Genomic DNA, 18,247 nt, shown 5'->3' with positions numbered 1-18,247 from the left:
TAGGGAATGGTATGTAAGTTTTGGAAAATATAACGACATTCACAAGTATTCAACAAATATATGGTCTTTGCTATTTTTCATCCGGCTAAAATGTAGGCAGCACTTTATGTGGCCTTCCATGTCGTTCGTTTTGCTACAAAATCGTGTTGACAAAGTTGCCGAACCAAAAAATAAGCTTGCTATTATATTAATGTCAGAAAAATCTATATATCTTTCATTATTAGCGCTCATAACGTTTTCATCGTCGTTATTGTCATTCCAGGGAAGAAATGTCGACGCCATTTGAGAAGCCACAAATTATAGCTCACGTTCAGAGAAGTTTAAACTACACAGTGTTTGACAGCAAATGGATTCCTTGTAGTGCAAAGTTTGTCTGTCTGGGAAACTATGCAAGGGGCACCGGAGTGATGCAAATATACGAGGTGGAACATGGAGAGGTTAAACTCATAAAAGAGGTAGCTCATTTTGTATTGTTTTGTGCTTTGTTTTCGAGCTAGTTCAAGCTTTTAGCTAGCTAGCTACGTTAGCTTTCTAGTTTGTTCTAGAAATGTCGTTCGGTTACCATAGCAACTAGTAACACAAGGACCCCCTGTCCGTCTGTGATACTGCAGCAGCGATTGTAGCTTGATTGGTTTCTACGGTCACTTTGACTGTTGTTAACAGTGCCATGTCAAAAACAAACATACACGAATAGCAACCATGCATGTTCATGTTGTTATCCGTTGCATTCGTTTGGACTCTAGCGATAACTATTTAGACCCTTGTTTCCCAAAGACAAGAGAGTAACTTTTTTTTAGGCAATTCATCTAAGGAATTTCACTTATGGACAAGCATAACAATGTCCTGTTATCTTTCACAGATCGAGAAAGCAAAGCCCATCAAGTGTGGGACATTCGGGGCCAGCTCTCTACAACAAAGACATATAGCAACTGGGGACTTTGACGGAAATCTCAATATATGGTAGCCCATTTATTTACCAACTATCTTAAAAGACACATCACATGTCTTGTCATATAGATTTACCCTACCACCTGCATGTTCTGCTATACACCATAAAAGCTATCCCCAATAAGGACATTGGTCCAGACGCCTGGTCCCAGGTCTGTTTGTACTAGCCAACTCCTTTGCGACCACATAGGAGATGGTGGCTATACATCATTAACAGATCTGGGATCAGGCTATGTGTCTGTTAAGTCAAATTAAATGCTGTTTGTCACATGCTTTGTAGACAACATGTATCGACTAACAGTGAAATGCCTACTTACGGGTCCTTTCTAATACAAATAATATGGCTATATATATATATATACACACACACACACACACACACACACACACACACACACACACACACACACACACACACACACAGGACTCTACCCACACATACTGCCCAGTCACTTTACCCCTACCTATATGCACACTACCCCTACCTATATGTACAGTACCCCTGCACAACAACTTAGTACTGGTATATATAGGGAGTACCAGTACTAAGTTGATGTGCAGGGGTACTGTACATATAGGTAGGGGTAAGGTGCCTGGGCAGCATGTGTGGGTAGAGTCCAGTATGTGTGGGTGTGGGTACAGTCCAGTATGTGTGAGGGTGTGGGTAGAGTCCAGGATGTGTGTGTGAGGGTGTGGGTACAGTCCAGTATGTGTGAGGGTGTGGGTAGAGTCCAGGATGTGTGAGGGTGTGGGTACAGTCCAGTATGTGTGAGGGTGTGGGTAGAGTCCAGGATGTGTGAGGGTGTGGGTACAGTCCAGTATGTGTGAGGGTGTGGGTACAGTCCAGTATGTGTGAGGGTGTGGGTAGAGTCCAGTATGTGTGAGGGTGTGGGTAGAGTCCAGTATGTGTGAGGGTGTGGGTAGAGTCCAGTATGTGTGAGGGTGTGGGTAGAGTCCAGTATGTGTGAGGGTGTGGGTAGAGTCCAGGATGTGTGAGGGTGTGGGTAGAGTCCAGGATGTGTGAGGGTGTGGGCAGAGTCCAGGATGTGTGTGAGGGTGTGGGTAGAGTCCAGGATGTGTGTGAGGGTGTGGGTAGAGTCCAGGATGTGTGTGAGGGTGTGGGTAGAGTCCAGGATGTGTCTGGGTGTGGGTAGAGTCCAGTATGTGTGTGAGGGTGTGGGTAGAGTCCAGGATGTGTGTGAGGGTGTGGGTAGAGTCCAGGATGTGTGTGAGGGTTTGGGTAGAGTCCAGGATGTGTGTGAGGGTGTGGGTAGAGTCCAGGATGTGTGTGAGGGTGTGGGTAGAGTCCAGGATGTGTGTGAGGGTGTGGGTAGAGTCCAGGATATGTGTGAGGGTGTGGGTAGAGTCCAGGATGTGTGTGAGAGGGTGTGGGTAGAGTCCAGGATGTGTGTGAGGGTGTGGGTAGAGTCCAGGATGTGTGTGAGGGTGTGGGTAGAGTCCAGGATGTGTGTGAGGGTGTGGGTAGAGTCCAGGATGTGTCTGGGTAGGGTCCAGTATGTGTCTGGGTAGAGTCCAGTATGTGTGTATGTGTCTGGGTAGAGTCCAGTATGTATGTATGTATGTGTGTGGGTAGAGTCCAGTATGTGTCAGTGTATGGGTCGAGTAGAGTCCAGTACGTGTCGGGGTGTGGGTAGAGTCCAGTATGTATGTGTGTGGGTAGAGTCCATTATGTGTGTGGGTAGAGTCCAGTATGGGTCCAGTAGAGTCCAGTATGTGTGGGTTGTGGGTAGAATCCAGTATGTGTCCATAGAGTCAGTACAAGGGAGTTGGAGGAAAAAGGGTCAATGCAGGTAGTCTGGTTAGCCATTTGATTAGCTATTTAGAAGTCTTGTGACTTGGGGGTAGAAGCAGTTCCTGTTGGTTCCAGACTTGGTGCTGTGGTACCGCTTGCCGTGCAGTTGTCATCTGATCCTGATATCCCCTTGTCTGTCTGTAGGAACCTGGAGGTGCCTGACGTGTCTGTGTACTCTGTGAAGGCCCACAAGGAGATCGTGAACAGCATAGATGGTGTCGGGGGCCTGGGGATCGGTGACGGGGCCCCCGAGATCGTAACTGGGAGCAGAGATGGTAATTATTACATATATTTTTTTTAAGATGACTAATCCTGAGGGTGTGGCTAGGATTCTCGTTATTAATCACTCGTAGGATGCTGTAGTAGAAGATAGAATACAGACAGAAGTCATAAATGCAATAACATCAACTGAGTTTTAGTTTCAGGTACACATGGTGTACAGTGTACACCGTCCAACTCAATGCTTTCAGGCAGGTTCCATCTAGACAACCCAACAAAAATAAGAAATAATAAAAGATAAGAATACCAACATATACCAACAAGTAAATGGCTCAGTAGAATATAATAAATATTTTAGCATAAATATAATACAGGAAGGCACAATTTATAGTTCAATATTTACAGAGCCTTCAGAGAGGATTTACTCTCCTTGAAATTTTCCAGATTTTGTTGTTACAAAAAGAGGGATTTTTTTTCTTTTTTTAACTAGGCAAGTCAGTTAAGAACAAATTCTTATTTTCAATGACGGCCTAGGAACAGCAGAAAAACAGATTTGTGCCTTGTCAGCTCGGGGATTTGAACTTGCAACCTTCCTGTTACTAGTCCAACACTCTAACCACTAGGCTACCCTGCCGCCCCAATTAAAATTGATTAAATTGTCATTTTTGGTTGGTCAACGATCTACACAAAATATGTTAATGTCAAACTGGAAGAAAAATCCTAACATTTTAATAAAATTGTTTAAATATATATATATATATATATATATAATAACTCATCTTGATTAGATAAGTATTTAACCCCCAGAGTCAATACGTTTTAGAATCATCTTTGGCAGTGATTACAACTGTGAGTCTTTCTGGGTAAGTCTCTAAGAGCTTTCCACACCTAATTATACAATATGTGCACATTCTTTTTTTTTTTAAGTCTTCAAGGTCAAGTTGGTTGTTGATCATTGCTAGACAGCCATTTTCTAGTCTTGCCATAGATTTTCAAGGCGATTTAAGTCAAAACTGTAACTAGGTTACTCAGGAACACTCAACGTTGTCTTGGTAAACAACTCCAGTGTATATTTGGTCTTGTGTTTTAGGTTATTTTCCTGCTGAAAGGTGAATTTGTCTCCCAGTGTCTGTTGGAAAGCAGACTGAACCATGTTTTCCTCTATTCTGTTTCTTTTTATTATAAAAAAAACTCCCTAGTCCTTGCCGATGACAAACATACCTATAACATGAGTATATGAAGCGGTACTCAGTGATGTGTTTTGATTTGCCCCAAACATAATGCTTTGTATTCTTGACATAAAGTTAATTTGTTTGCCACATTTTTTGCAGTTTTGCCTTAATGCAAACAGGATGTATGCTTCTGTCTTTTCACTCTGTCAATTAGGTTAGTATTGTGGAGTAACTACAGTGTTGTTTATCCATCCTCAGTTTTCTCCTATCACAGCCATTCAACTCTGGAACTGTTTTAAAGTCACCATTGGCCTCATGGTGAAATCCATGAGCGGTTTCCTTCCTCTCCGGCAACTGAGTTAGGAAGGACGCCTGTATCTTTGTAGTGACTGGGTGTATTGATATATCATCCAAAGTGCAATAAATAACTTCACCATGCTCAAAGGGATATTCAATGTCAGATTTAAACATATAAAAAAATACTCACCGACTAATAGTTGCCCTTCTTTGTGAGGCATTGGAAAACCTCCAAGGTCTTCGTGGTTGAATCTGTGTTAGAAATTCACTGCTCGACAGAGGGGGCAATTGTATGTGTGGGGTACAGAGAATAGGTAGTTATTGAAAAATCATGTTAAACACTATTATTGCATACAGTGAGTCCATGCATCTTATAATGTGACTTGTTAAATAAAGTTTTACTCCTAAACTTATTTAGGCATTCCATAACAGAGCGGTTGAATACTTATTGACTCAAAACATTTCAGCTTTTAATTTGTAATTCATTTGTAAAAGTTTTGAAAATACACAATTCCACTTTGACATTATGGGGGTATTGTGTGTAGGCCACGGAAAACACATCTCTCTTTAATCTATTTTAAATTCAGGCTGTAACAACAAAATGTGGAAAAAAGTCGAGAGGTGTGAATATTTTTGGGGGAATGTTTAAATTGCACAGTATTTAAGTTGTGCAGTGTTTAGCAATAATAAATACGAGTCTTGTAGCAGCAGTTGTGATTGTGTGTGTGTGTGTAGTATTACTGTGTATGGATGAGTGTTTGTCTGTGTGGGTGTGTCCATGAGTGAGTGTATGTGCAGAGAGTCAGTGCAGGTGGTCAGTCCAGTTCAAGTGCAGTCTGATGGCTTGTAGATATAAACTGTCTCTGAGCCTGTTGGTATCAGACCTCATGCTCTGATACAGTCTGGTGGCTTGTAGATATAAACTGTCTCTGAGCCTGTTGGTATCAGACCTCATGCTCTGATACAGTCTGGTGGCTTGTAGATATAAACTGTCACTGAACCTGTTGGTATCAGACCTCATGCTCCGAAACTGTCTGACAAAGGCACGGCGGTTGGAACCAAAAATCTTATATTTGGACTCATCAGACCAAAGGACAGATTTCCACCGGTCTAATGTCCGTTGTGTTTCTTGGCCCAAGCAAGTCTCTTATTATTGGTGTCCTTTAGTAGTGGTTTCTTTGCAGAAATTCGACCATGAAGGCCTGATTCACACAGTCTCCTCTGAACAGTTGATATTGAGATGTGTCTGTTACTTGAACTCTGTGAAGCATTTATTTGGGCTGCAATTTCTGAGGCTGGTAACTCTAATGAACTTATCCTCTGCAGCAGAGGTAACTCTGGGTCTTCCTTTCATGTGGCGGTCCTCATGCGAGCCAGTTTCATCATAGAGTTTGATGGTTTTTGCGACTGCACTTGAAGAAACTTTAAAAGTTCTTGAAATTTTCCGGATTGACTTACCTTCATGTCTAAAAGTAATGATGGACTGTCATTTCTCTTTGCGTGTTTTTGAAATGCATTCCAGGTGACTACCTCATGAAGCTGGTTGAGAGAATGCCAAGAGTGTGCAAAAAGCTGTTGAAAAAAAGGCAAACGGTGGCTATTTTGAGGAATTTAAAATTTAAAATATATATTTGGTTAATACATGATTCCATATGTGTTATTTCATAGTTTTAATGTCTTCACTATTATTCTACAATGTAGAAAATAGTTAAAAAATATAGAAAAACCCTGCAATGAGTAGGTGTGTCCAAACTTTTGACTGGTACTGTATCTCGCTTCTACTCAAGTGTTTCCTTTATTTTGTCAGTTGCTTGTTGTATTCCTCAATGTTGATGGATGAGTCCTGGAGGGATGAATCTTTTAACATGTTCCAATCTGTATTCTCAAAACAGTCCTGCAAAGCCGGCATCTTACGTGAGGCATCATAATAGGTTTTTAATGTTATCCCTGCTGTCTGTTTTCTGTCTTCCAGGGACAGTGAAGGTGTGGGACCCCAGACAGAAGGACTCACCTGTAGCTAACATGGAGCCAGGGGAGGGGGAGGCCAAGAGAGACTGCTGGACCGTAGCTTTTGGTACGTCTGAGAGAGAAATGCTAGCATACTGGTAACCCATGGTTTCCCAAGCTGCGTCGCTCCTGTCACTTCACTCACCTGCGCTCATCTCAAATCTGCATTGGGCCGCAGAATTAATAGATCTCATGTTGTCCTTCGCTTACAGAATTTAGCAAAGCATAGATCCTAAATGTTCAAGTTACAACATTTTAATATCCCATCATAGTGATCAGTTAACCCGTCTAAGGTCCGTTTTGACTATTCCTTTCCCAGGCCACGCCTTCAACGACCAGGACCGCTGTGTGTGTGCTGGATACGACAACGGAGACATCAAGCTCTTTGACCTCAGGAACATGTCTCTCCGGTGGGAAACCAACATTAAAAATGGGGTGAGACCAACTGAAGATACCAATGGCCGGGGTCCTGCACCCAGATTAAAGGGAAAGTGAAAGAGTTTGGCAATTAAGCCTTTTCTATTTACCCAAAGTCTGATTAACTGATGGGTACCAATTGTATGTCGAAGCGTGCAGTGTGCTAGCAGTACCTGTATACCTTCTGTCATTGTGCTAACGCTAGTTAGCAACAGCTCACAAAACTACCTACAACCTCCTTCATAGTGGATACAGAGACATAAAAATATTATCAATTAGTTAATTTGACTCTGGGTAAATAGACATTAGGGCTGGCTTCCTGGACACAGATTAAGCCTTCTTCTCAACTAAAATCTCACACTGTCCCTTTAAACCCAGTTCTATTCAGAAATGCACTTTCAATGGGGATTTTATTTGAGAAGAATGATTAGGTTCTGTTCTATCCACATCCAGGAAGTTCAGCTTTACAGCGTGATTGACATTTTAATGGTAATGTTCCCGCTTTAGCGGAGAGACTGCATTCAGGGTAAACGCTGCATATGTCGACTCAAATCGGAAATGACCTTCACTTCACGGAATCTGTAACGTTTCAGCTTTACCGACTGAATAGAGCCTTTAATCTGTGTCCGGGAAACCAGCCCTATATGTCTGTAGAATGATATGATATGGTAGTGGTGGTCTATACCTGCTTTTTGGTCCTATCGATATTGAGACAGTAACAACCTAACCCTTCAAATGGTGAACAGCCAACCTCTATATTCATTAAAGGTCCAGTGCAGTCAAAATTCAGTTTTACCTGTGTTTTGTATCATATTGTACAACAGCGGATGAAACTAAAGCTGTAAAAGTATTTTTTTTTTTAAATGTCAATCAGTCTTATTTCCTGATAGTTGCTGGTTGAAAATACAATCTACACTGGACCTTCTAATCAGCCTGTTTGAATGGGCGGGAGTTTGGGCCTGTGTAGTAGACCAATAACAATGAGTTCCAAACCTCTCTGCCAATAACAGCTAGTTATGTTTTCCCCTCTCGGATTTTTGCAAGAAGCTAACCACATAGCCAGATAAAACCAAATGTACAGCTGCAGCGCATTTAGCACATTTTAGACAGTTCACTTAATAGTTGGCAAACATTTTAAGTGTGAATTCCATACAGTAACTAGGTCAACTGGCTCGTGCTGCACAACAGTGAATGACTCAACGAGGCTCCGGTCTCTCGTCATGTGACTGGGGACAACCGGTAAGTTTCAGAATGAAGTAATCATGTAACAGGCCAAATGAAGGCAAGCTCATAACCCAGTGCACAAGCTGACTGCAGATATTGACTTAAAAAGTCGAAATTAACATTTTAAAATATGATAAACATTAAGATAAATCAAAATACCCCAGTATAAGCCTAATTTCTACCTCCACATTGGGCATTTTTAAATGTTTTTCCTGGATAATTGTTGTATATGTAGTGTTTCATGGTCTTATACATCTATCTGTATTCTACAAGGGCCTCCCCCCCCCCCATTCAACACTGAGACCCAAGCGAGGGGAAAAAGTACATTTTTAATATATTACATGTATACTTAAATACACTACAAATGTAACAGAATTTACTTCAGATATGCGATATACTAGTAAAGTACATCTGTACGTATGCTTTACACATACTATAATTTCACTTCAATACACGTATTAAAACTGTACTTTAAATGAATACTATTTTGGTAAACTATATGTTGACTATCATTACCCTGCAATACATTGATGCACACAGTAATGGAGCACAATGACCTTCCATGTTGTTGTTTTTTTTCTTCTTCTAGGGGGTAGATCAGCTTTAATATTGTAGATGGCTTCTATCAATGTAATTTCCAATTCCCCAGACAGTCCATTCAGAAAGTATTCTGACCCCTTGACTTTTCCCACATTTTGTTACGTTACAGCCTTATTCTAAAATGGATGACAAAAAAAACAAACTAATCCTCATCAAATCGACACACAATACCCCATAATGGCAAAGCGAAAACAGGTTTAGACATTTTTGCAAATGTATTAAAAATAAATACCTTATTTACATAGGTATTCAGGCCCTTTGCGATGAGACTCTAAATTAAGCTCAGGTGCATCCTGTTTCCATTGATCATCCTTGAGATGTTTCCACAACTTGATTGGAGTCCACCTGTGGTAAATTCAATTGATTAGACATGATTTGGAAAGGCACACACCTGTCTATATAGGGTCCCACAGTTGACAGTGCATGTCAGAGCAAAAACCAAGCCACGAGGTCGAAGGAATTGTTCTAGAGCTCCGAGACAGGATCTGCGGAAGGGTACCAAAGTATTCCTGTGGCATTGAAGGGCCCCAAGAACACAGTGGCCTCCATCATTCTTAAATGGAAGAAGTTTGGAACCACCAAGACTCTTCCTAGAGCTGACCAAACTGAGCAATCGGGGGAGAGGTGATCAAGAACCAGATGGTCACTCTGACAGAGCTCCAGAGTACCTCTGTGGAGATGGGAGATCCTTCCAGAAGGACAACCATATCTGCAGCACTCTACCAATCAGGTCTTTATGGTAGAGTGGCCAAATGGAAGCCACTCCGCACTTGGAGTTTGCCAAAAGCCACCTAAAGGACTCTCAGATCATGAGAACCAACATTCTCTGCTCTGATAAAACCAAGATTCAACTCTTTGGCCTGAATGCCAAGAGTCACATCTGGAGGAAACCTGGCACTATCCCTGCAGTGAAACCTAGTGGTGGCATCATCCTGTGGAGATGTTTTTCAGTGACAAGGACTGGGAGACTAGTCAGGATCAAGGGAAAGATGAACGGAGCAAAGTACAGAGATCCTTGATGAAAACCTGCTCAGGACCTCCGACTGGAGCGAAGGTTCACCTTCCAACAGGACAATGACACTAAGCACACAGCCAAAACAACACAGGAGTGGCTTCGGGACAAGTCTCTGAATGTCCTTGATTGGCCTGGACTTGAACCCGATCAAACATCTCTGGAGAGACCTGAAAATAGCTGTGCAGCAACGCTCCCCATCGAACCTGAAAGAGCTTGAGAGTATCTGCAGAGAAGAATGGGAGAAACTCCCCAAATACAGGTGTGCCAAGCTTGTAGTGTCTTGCCCATGAACACTCGAGGCTGTTATCACTGCCAGAAGTGTTTCAACAAAGTACTTAGTCTGAATACTTGTATAAATGTGATATTGCTTTGTTTATATTTTTTTTATGTACATTTGCAAACAATTCTAAAACCTGTTTTTCTTTGTAATTGTGGGGTATTGTGTGTAGATTGACGAGTTTTTTTATTTTACCTTTATTTTACTAGGCAAGGCAGTTAAGAACAAATTCTTATTTTCAATGACGGCCTAGGAACAGTGGGTTAACTGCCTGTTCAGGGGCAGAACGACAGATTTTGTACCTTGTCAGCTTGGGGATTTGAACTTGCAACCTTTCGGTTACTAGTCCAACGCTCTAACCACTAGGCTACAGGGAAGTAAAAGGTTCTGAGGTCATTTGTCTCGGTGCTAGGAGCTGAAGTTAGTTCTACTGAGGTCATTTCTCTAGGATGGCTCGGCTGTCCACTCCAGGGACTCAGTGCCTGATTGCTATCTTCTTTTATTACTGTCCGGCAGGTATGCCACGTGGAGTTTGACAGGAAGGATATCAACATGAACAAGCTAGTGGCCACTTCGTTGGAGGGGAAATTCCACGTCTTTGACATGAGGACCCAGCACCCCACCAAGGGCTTCGACTCCGTCTCCGAAAAGGTAATTGGCCGAATTAGAAGGCGGGAAAAAAGTGTCAAAGGTTATTTTTCATCCCCTGGTGGCGGTGAGTCAGTTGTGGTTACGGATGGGGGAGAGAATTATTTTGAATGTTTTCACAACTGGATCAGTGTGGCGGCCATGTTTTTCTTACACGCTCATGTCCATGAAGCTGCATGCCAAAGATCACATAAGGCCTGTGGAGAGTGTGGCTTTTTAATCGTTCCTCCATGAAATGAAAACACACTTGACAAACTTGCGTTAAAGCCCTGGGCCCAGATTCACAAAACCTTAAGAAGAAATGTCTTACTGCCATTTTTGTCTTACCTGCATACCTTCTGTCATTGTGCTAACGCTAGTTAGCAACAGCTCACAAAACTACCTACAACCTCCTTCATAGTGGATACAGAGACATAAAAATGTTATCAATTAGTTAATTTGACTCTGGGTAAATAGAAATTAGGGCTGGCTTCCTGGACACAGATTAAGCGTTCTTCTCAACTAAAATCTCACACTGTCCCTTTAAACCCAGTTCTATTCAGAAATGCACTTTCAGTGGGGATTTTAGTTGTGAAGAATGATTAGGTTCTGTTCTATCCACATCCAGGAAGTTCAGCTTTAAAGCGTGATTGACATTTAAAGGTAATGTTCCCGCTTTAGCGGAGAGACTGCATTCAGGGTAAGCGCTGCATATGTCGGCTCAAATCGGAAATACTCTGTGGGTAGCCTTGCGGTTTGACCAGAGCTCTGTGGGTTGCCTTGCGGTTTGACCAGAGCTCTGTGGGTTGCCTTGCGGTTTGACCAGAGCTCTGTGGGTAGCCTTGCGGTTTGACCAGAGCTCTGTGGGTAGCCTTGCGGTTTGACCAGAGCTCTGTGGGTTGCCTTGCGGTTTGAGTAGAGCTCTATGGGTAGCGTTGCGGTTTGACCAGAGCTCTATGGGTAGCGTTGCGGTTTGACCAGAGCTCTATGGGTAGCCTTGGGCCTGTAACCGAAAGGTTGCTAGTTCGAATCCAAGACCCGACAAGGTGAAAAATCTGTGGATGTGCGTTTGAGCAAGACACTTAACCCCAATTGCTCCGGGGTCAAACCCTGACCCAGCTCTCCAAGGGTGTCTGTCACAAGGAGAGTTGGGATGTGCAATTATATTTTTTTATTTAGAATTTGCATATTAATACACACTAGCACATGTATGAAATGGGACAAATATAATACAGTCATCAAAGTATTATTTTAACCGGAGCCCTTTGGGCCCTGATCAAAAGTAGTGCTCTGTTAGGGATTAGGGTACTATTTGTGACGCGACCCTGGCTCCGTTCGTCTGGTGTTTTGGGGAGATCAGAGAGGACTTTGCCTCCATACCTCTTTAAAATATTTGTGTTGTTCATTGAGCGATCAACAGTCTGCACATAAATATATCTAATCTCATATTGGATGGGATTTGAAGGTTGGAAGTGTTTTTCAATCCACTCCGATTTGTTGAGTTGTTGTTTCTAGTTTCATGCCTCTTTCCCTAATCAAAGTTGTTGTGTTGTACATCTGTCACCGACATGGGATATTACTGAATATATGCTACTAGACCTTTGGCTTGAACTTGCAATCACATAAATAGAATGACCACCCATTAACTTGAATGCAAATCCCATTCTATGAATTATATTTCTCTGCTTGCAATATCCATTTAAAAAATGTTTAATTCTTCGGGATTGGTGTCCGTTCCACGGGACAGTTGAGCTAACATAGGCTAATGCGATTAGCATGAGGTTGTAAGTAACAAGAGAATTTCCCAGGACATAGACATATCTGATATTGGCAGAAAGCTTAAATTCTTGTTAATCTAACTGCACTGTCCATTTTACAGTAGCTATTACAGTGAAAGAATACCATTATATTGTTTCAGGAGAGTGCACAATTTGGAACATAGTTATTAATAAACAAATTAGGCACATTTAGGCAGTCTTGATACAAAATCTTGAACAGAAATGCAATTGTTCATTGGATCAGTCTAAAACTTTGCACATACTGATGCCATCTAGTGGCCAAAATCTAAATTGCACCTGGGCTGGAATAATAGCCTTTCTGATGGTAAAAAAAATAAATACAAAATAATGTTGTTTTTTCTTTTTTGTTTGTATTATCTTTTACCAGATATATTGTGTTATATTCTACTACATTCCTTTCGCATTTCCATACACTTCAAATTGTTTCCTTTCAAATGGTACCAAGAAAATGCATATTCTTGCTTCAGGGCCTGAGCTCCAGGCAGTTAGATTTGGTCATGTTAGGTGAACATTTTAAGAGGGGGCTAATCCTTAAGAGGATTAGCACATTGTTTTGTATGTAATGGATTCTTTCCATTTCATCCCAAGGCCCATAAATCGACGATCTGGCAAGTGAGACATCTGCCCCAGAACAGAGACATCTTTATGACAGCAGGGGGAGCTGGAAACCTTCATCTATGGAAATAGTAAGTCACTTTATCGATTCTCCACTAACTTGGTCAAATGGATTTCAACCCATAACCTCAGAAAAATGTCTCTATAATGGTAAACTAACATCAAACATGGTTAGGTAAGAGTCCAAATCGATGCTCTTCACTCCCGGTACATTGTGGGGTCTGAATCATATCTTGAGATTAACATGCATAATTGGCATCAGTGTATGATGTACTGTATGTGAAAGTCTGAGTTATGTGCTTTTATCTCAAGTTACATGTAGGATTTATCCCTGAATGAGTCTAGACTAGTGTGTAGATGCATCCTTGATTCCCGCTGCCTTTCACCTGTTAACAGTGAATACCCGGCTCAGAGAAGTAAGAAGGACTCAGATGAGGTGGACATGGGCGTGGCCGGCACTGTCACCCTGCTGCAGAACGTCACTCTGTCCACCCAGCCAATCGCCAGCCTGGACTGGAGCCCCGACAAGCAGGGTCTGTGCGTCTGCTCCGCCTTTGACCAGTCCGTCCGCGTCCTCATCGTGACCAAGCTCAACCGTGTGTGAGGTGTACGGTGGAGTACCCCCTAGACTCTGATCTTGGGTCAGTTTTGTATCCCCCCCAGATGGTGAAGGGCGTACATCAGAAGCAGATGTATGATTAGCAAAGTAATGTCAGTAAGGAAGAGGTGAACCCCAGCAGGAATGTGACCCAACTAGCTATCTATCTTCAAGGCCTGCTATTCCAAGTTAAAATGACTAACAGAATACCCAGTTGGCCTCCACGGGTGGCAGAGAGAAACGCTCCTCCTTGTAATTCAGTAGAAGCGCTCTCTCACTCTCTCTAGTGTCCCTCTCTCTATCTCCAGTCGCCCTCCCTCTCTCGTCTCATCAAACAGTTTCTATTGAAGTCACACAGAGGGTTTTGTGGAACTCGATATCCTTTGTTTCTCTCTTCCAGCCATCCTTTCTTCTGTTCAAACCATGTGTAGCCTATGTTTCTACTGGCAGGTTGATACTCTGAACAAAATGCTTTGCTAACTGAAGTTAGCATATTTTGCTGCTTGAGAAAAAAATGCTTGTGGTCATTATCTTTTACGAGGCAGGGTGTGTTTGATTGACACATGCCTCCAGTTTTGCCTACACATGTTCTTACTGTGACTTTGTTATAAAACCCCCCTACTGGGGAGGACTCGTTCCAGATTAAAATGGCCTTTTTGAGAACTAGTATTGTCTTATTGCTTTGGACTTTTAATACTCAAGACTGTGACCTAAATTTACATGTATAAAGTGTTGTAAAGGTACCGTGTTTTATGGGCTGAAATAAAAGCTTGCAGAAATGTTCCATATGCAAATTTGTTTACATCCCTGTTGGTGATCATTTCTCATCGGCCAAGATAATCCATCTACCTGACAGGTGTGGCATATGAAGAAGCTGATAAACAGCATGGTCATTACACAGGTGCAACTTGTGCTGGGGATAATGAAAGGGCACTCTAAAATGTGCAGTTTTGTCACAACACAGTGCTACAGATTAGACTTTGAATGAGTGTGCATTTGGCATGCTGACTGCAGGAATGTCCACCAGAGCTGTTGCCAGAGAATTGAATGTTCATTTCTTGACCATAAGCCGCCTCCATTTTAGATAATTTGGCAGTACGTCCAACCGGCCTCACAAATGCAGACTATGTGTAACCACGCCAACCCAGGACCTTCACATCCAGCTTCTTCACCTGCAAGATCGTCTGAGACCAACCACCCGAACAGCTGATGAAACAGAGTATTTCTTTCTGTTATAAAGCTCTGTTGTGGGGAAAAACTAATTCTGATTGGCTGGGCCTGGCTCCCCAGTTGGTAGGCCTATGCCCACCTGTGGCTCCGCCCCTTCCCAGTTATGTGAAATCCATAGATTATGGTTTAATGAATGCATTTCAATTGACTGTTTACCTTATGAACTGTAACTCAGTAAAATTGTTGAAATTGTTCCATGTTGCATTTATTTTTTTGTCTAGAACATATTTTGTTGCTGTCTGGACCAGCGGTCCGTATTGACCTTGTTCTGTACCACAGTGTGCCGACCTGAGTGAGGGCCGCAGGGCCGGCCCAGTCTGGAGGTGCTGCAATACCTCCCTAAGCCTCTGTCACAGCAGTAGATGCCCCACATGAAGGTTGTAGTCCCAGAAGTCTTGGCTCAGCAACCAGGTACCTCAGCAGGGCCCGTTGGATACAGCCCCCCTCCCCCTGATGATTCTGTTCCATGTAATGCATGTGAATGGGGTTGTTCCTCATAGAGCCAGGTCCTGTGATCTCAGTGTCAAGTCTAATCTATCTGTCTAGAATGTCAGTCCCACTGACTAGAAATCATCATGCATGTAGTGTCATTACTTTAACATAAACTCAGCAAAAAAAAAGAAACGTCCTCTCACTGTCAACTGCGTTTATTTTCAGCAAATTTAACATGTGTAAATATTTGTATGAACATAAGATTCAACAACTAAGACAATTTCCACAGACTTGACTAACAGAAATGGAATAATGTGTCCCTGAACAAAGGGGGGGGGGGTCAAAAGTAACAGTCAGTATCTGGTGTGGCCACCAGCTGCATTAAGTACTGTTGTGCATCTCCTTCTCATGGACTGCACCAGATTTGCCAGTTCTTGCTGTGAGAATTTACCCCACTCTTCCACCAAGGCACCTTCAAGTAATGACAACAAGCTCAGTCCGATGATGCTGTGACACACCCCTCCAGATAATGACGTATCCTCCACCTCCAAATCGGTCCCGCTCCAGAGTACAGGCCTCGGTGTAACGCTCATTCCTTCCACGATAAACACGAATCTGACGATCACCTCTGGTGAGACAAAACCGCGACTCGTCGGTGGAGCACTTTTTGTCAGTCCTGTCTGGCGACGTTGTTGCCGGTGATGTCTGGTGAGGACCTGCCTTACAACAGGCCTACAAGCCCTCAGTCGAGCCTCTCTCAGCCTATTGCGGACAGTCTGAGCACTGATGGAGGGATAGTGAGTTCCTGGTGTAACTCGGGCAGTTGTTGCCATCCTGTACCTGTCCCGCAGGTGTGATGTTCAGATGTACCGATCCTGTGCAGGTGTTGTTACACGTGGTCTGCCACTGCGAGGACGATCAGCTGTCCGTCCTGTCTCCCTGTAGTGCTGTCTTAGGCATCTTACAGTACGGACATTGCAGTTTATTTCCCTGGCCACATCTGCAGTCCTCATGCCTCCTTGCAGCATGCCTAAGGCACGTTCACACAGATGAGCAGGGACCCTGGGTCGGTGGAAAGGCCTCTTTTACTGTCCTAATTTTTCATAACTGTGACCTTAATTGCCCACCATCTGTAAGCTGTTAGTGTCTTAACGACCTCTCCACAGGTGCATGTTCATGAATTGTTTATGGTTCATTGAACAAGCATGGGGAAACAGTGTTGAAACCCTTTACAATGAATACCTGTGAAGTTATCTGGATTTTTACGAATTATCTTTGAAAAACATTATCCTGAAAAAGGGACGTTTCTTTTTTGGCTGAGTTGTATGTATGGTGCCCCTGATCTTGCCTGCATTCTTGGAGAGGAAGATGAACAGGGTCTGGATGAAGTCTGCCTTGCCCAACTGACCCTGCTCTTTCAGCTAGTGGTACTCTGTGTCCCGGGCCTGTAGCTGGTCCTCTATGGATGTCATCCTGACGTGCCATGGACTTGGCACTGCTCAGGTCTTCACCGTCGCCGTCAGACTGGAAGAGGAAGAAGAAGGGTGGCGGGTAGCCTAGCGGGTTAAGAGTTTTGGGCTTGTAACTAAAAGGATTGCCGGTTCAAAAACTCCGAACCGACGAGGTGAAAAGTCAGTTATGCCCTTCAGCAAGTTACTTAACCCTAATTGCTCTGGATAAGAGCGTCTGCTAAATGACTCAAATGTAAGAAGAAGAAATGCACTGATTCATATAAATATTCAAATTATGTTCTGGAATAAAGGGAATCGTTCAAAAATGCTTTGGATTGCTTATGTCTACAATGATGTACCTTCCTATCGCAGGACCTGCGGTAGATTAGCATCCAATCCAGGGGGTGTACTTGGTACATCAAGCTACCTCACGCTACAGAATCAGAAGATGTGCTCCTGCTGTTCTCGCTCCTCCATCCATACTTCTCTGCTGAATAGTGTTGCTTCTCCAGGGCCAACTCCAGGAGTAAATGGAGTCCTGGGTCTTTGGGCTTGAGCTTGACAGCTGAGGTATAGTGGATGGCAGCCTTCTCCAGACCGTCCAGAGGAAACTGACCATCTTCACCTGGTAGTGGTTTCTTTGCAGCAATTCGACCATGAAGGCCTGATTCACGCAGCCTCCTTTGAACAGTTGATGTTGATGTGTCTGTTATTGAACTATGTGAAGCATTTATTTAGGCTGCAATCTGAGGTGCAGTTAACACTAATGAACTTATCCTCTGCAGCAGAGGTAACTCTGAGTCTTCTTTTCAAATCACATGCGCCGAATACAACAGGTTTAGACCTTACCGTGCAATGCTTACTTACAAGCCCTTAACCAACAATGCAGTTCAAGAAAGATGTATGTTTTTCAAGTGTTCTACTCCGCTAGCCAGCCCCTCGCCTAAATAGGTGTGCGTTTCTTTCGCCTCTAGATTAAGAAAATATTTACCAAATAAACTAAAGTTAAAGTTACAATAACGAGGCTATATGCTGGGGGTATCGAGTCAATGTGTGGGGGTACAGTTAGTCAAGGTAATTGTACATGTAGGTAGGGGTTGTAAAGGGGGTAGACGCCGTTAAGGAGCCTTTTGGTCCTAGACTTGGCGCTCCGGTACCACTTGGCGCTCCGGTACCGCTTGCCGTGCTGTATGCACTACTTTCTCTAGCGCCTTACAGTTAGATGCCCAAGCAGTTGCCATACCGGGGGTGATGCAACCGGCCAGGATGCTCTCGATGGTGCAGCTGTAGAACTTTTTGAATATTTGGGGACCCATGCCAAATCTTTTCAGTCACCTGAGGAAGAAACAACCTCTTCACAACTGTCTTGGTGTGTTTGGACCATGATAGTTTGTTGGTGATGTGGACACCAAGGAACTTGTAACTCTCGACCTGCTCCACTACAGCCCTGTTGATGATAATTGGGGCCTGTTCGGCCCGCTTTTTCCTGTAGTTCATGATTAGCTC

At 43.1% G+C, this 18,247-nt stretch overlaps 1 protein-coding gene across 1 annotated transcript; it reads left to right on the top strand.

Annotated features, from left to right (window-relative positions):
- The first annotated feature begins 40 nt into the window (after window positions 1-40).
- On the top strand, window positions 41-14,412 carry dnaaf10 (dynein axonemal assembly factor 10). Its single transcript, XM_064924412.1, has 8 exons — window positions 41-455; window positions 860-960; window positions 2,906-3,036; window positions 6,422-6,523; window positions 6,776-6,891; window positions 10,506-10,640; window positions 13,004-13,101; window positions 13,427-14,412. Exons 1-8 carry the CDS (start codon window positions 270-272, stop codon window positions 13,632-13,634), a joined length of 1,077 nt encoding a protein of 358 aa, XP_064780484.1. The 5' UTR covers window positions 41-269; the 3' UTR covers window positions 13,635-14,412.
- The last annotated feature ends 3,835 nt before the right edge of the window (window positions 14,413-18,247 follow it).

Source organism: Oncorhynchus masou, chromosome 18, assembly GCF_036934945.1.
Source record: "Oncorhynchus masou masou isolate Uvic2021 chromosome 18, UVic_Omas_1.1, whole genome shotgun sequence".
NCBI lineage: Eukaryota > Metazoa > Chordata > Actinopteri > Salmoniformes > Salmonidae > Oncorhynchus > Oncorhynchus masou.
This window is presented reverse-complemented; position numbering and strand designations above follow the sequence as displayed.

Coding starts and splice junctions, on each gene's coding strand:
- dnaaf10 (XM_064924412.1), top strand. CDS start 270: ATGTCGACGCCATTTGAGAAGCCACAAATTATAGCTCACGTTCAGAGA. Junction 456..859: donor AGGTTAAACTCATAAAAGAG/GTAGCTCATTTT, acceptor TATCTTTCACAG/ATCGAGAAAGCAAAGCCCAT. Junction 6,892..10,505: donor AAACCAACATTAAAAATGGG/GTGAGACCAACT, acceptor ACTGTCCGGCAG/GTATGCCACGTGGAGTTTGA.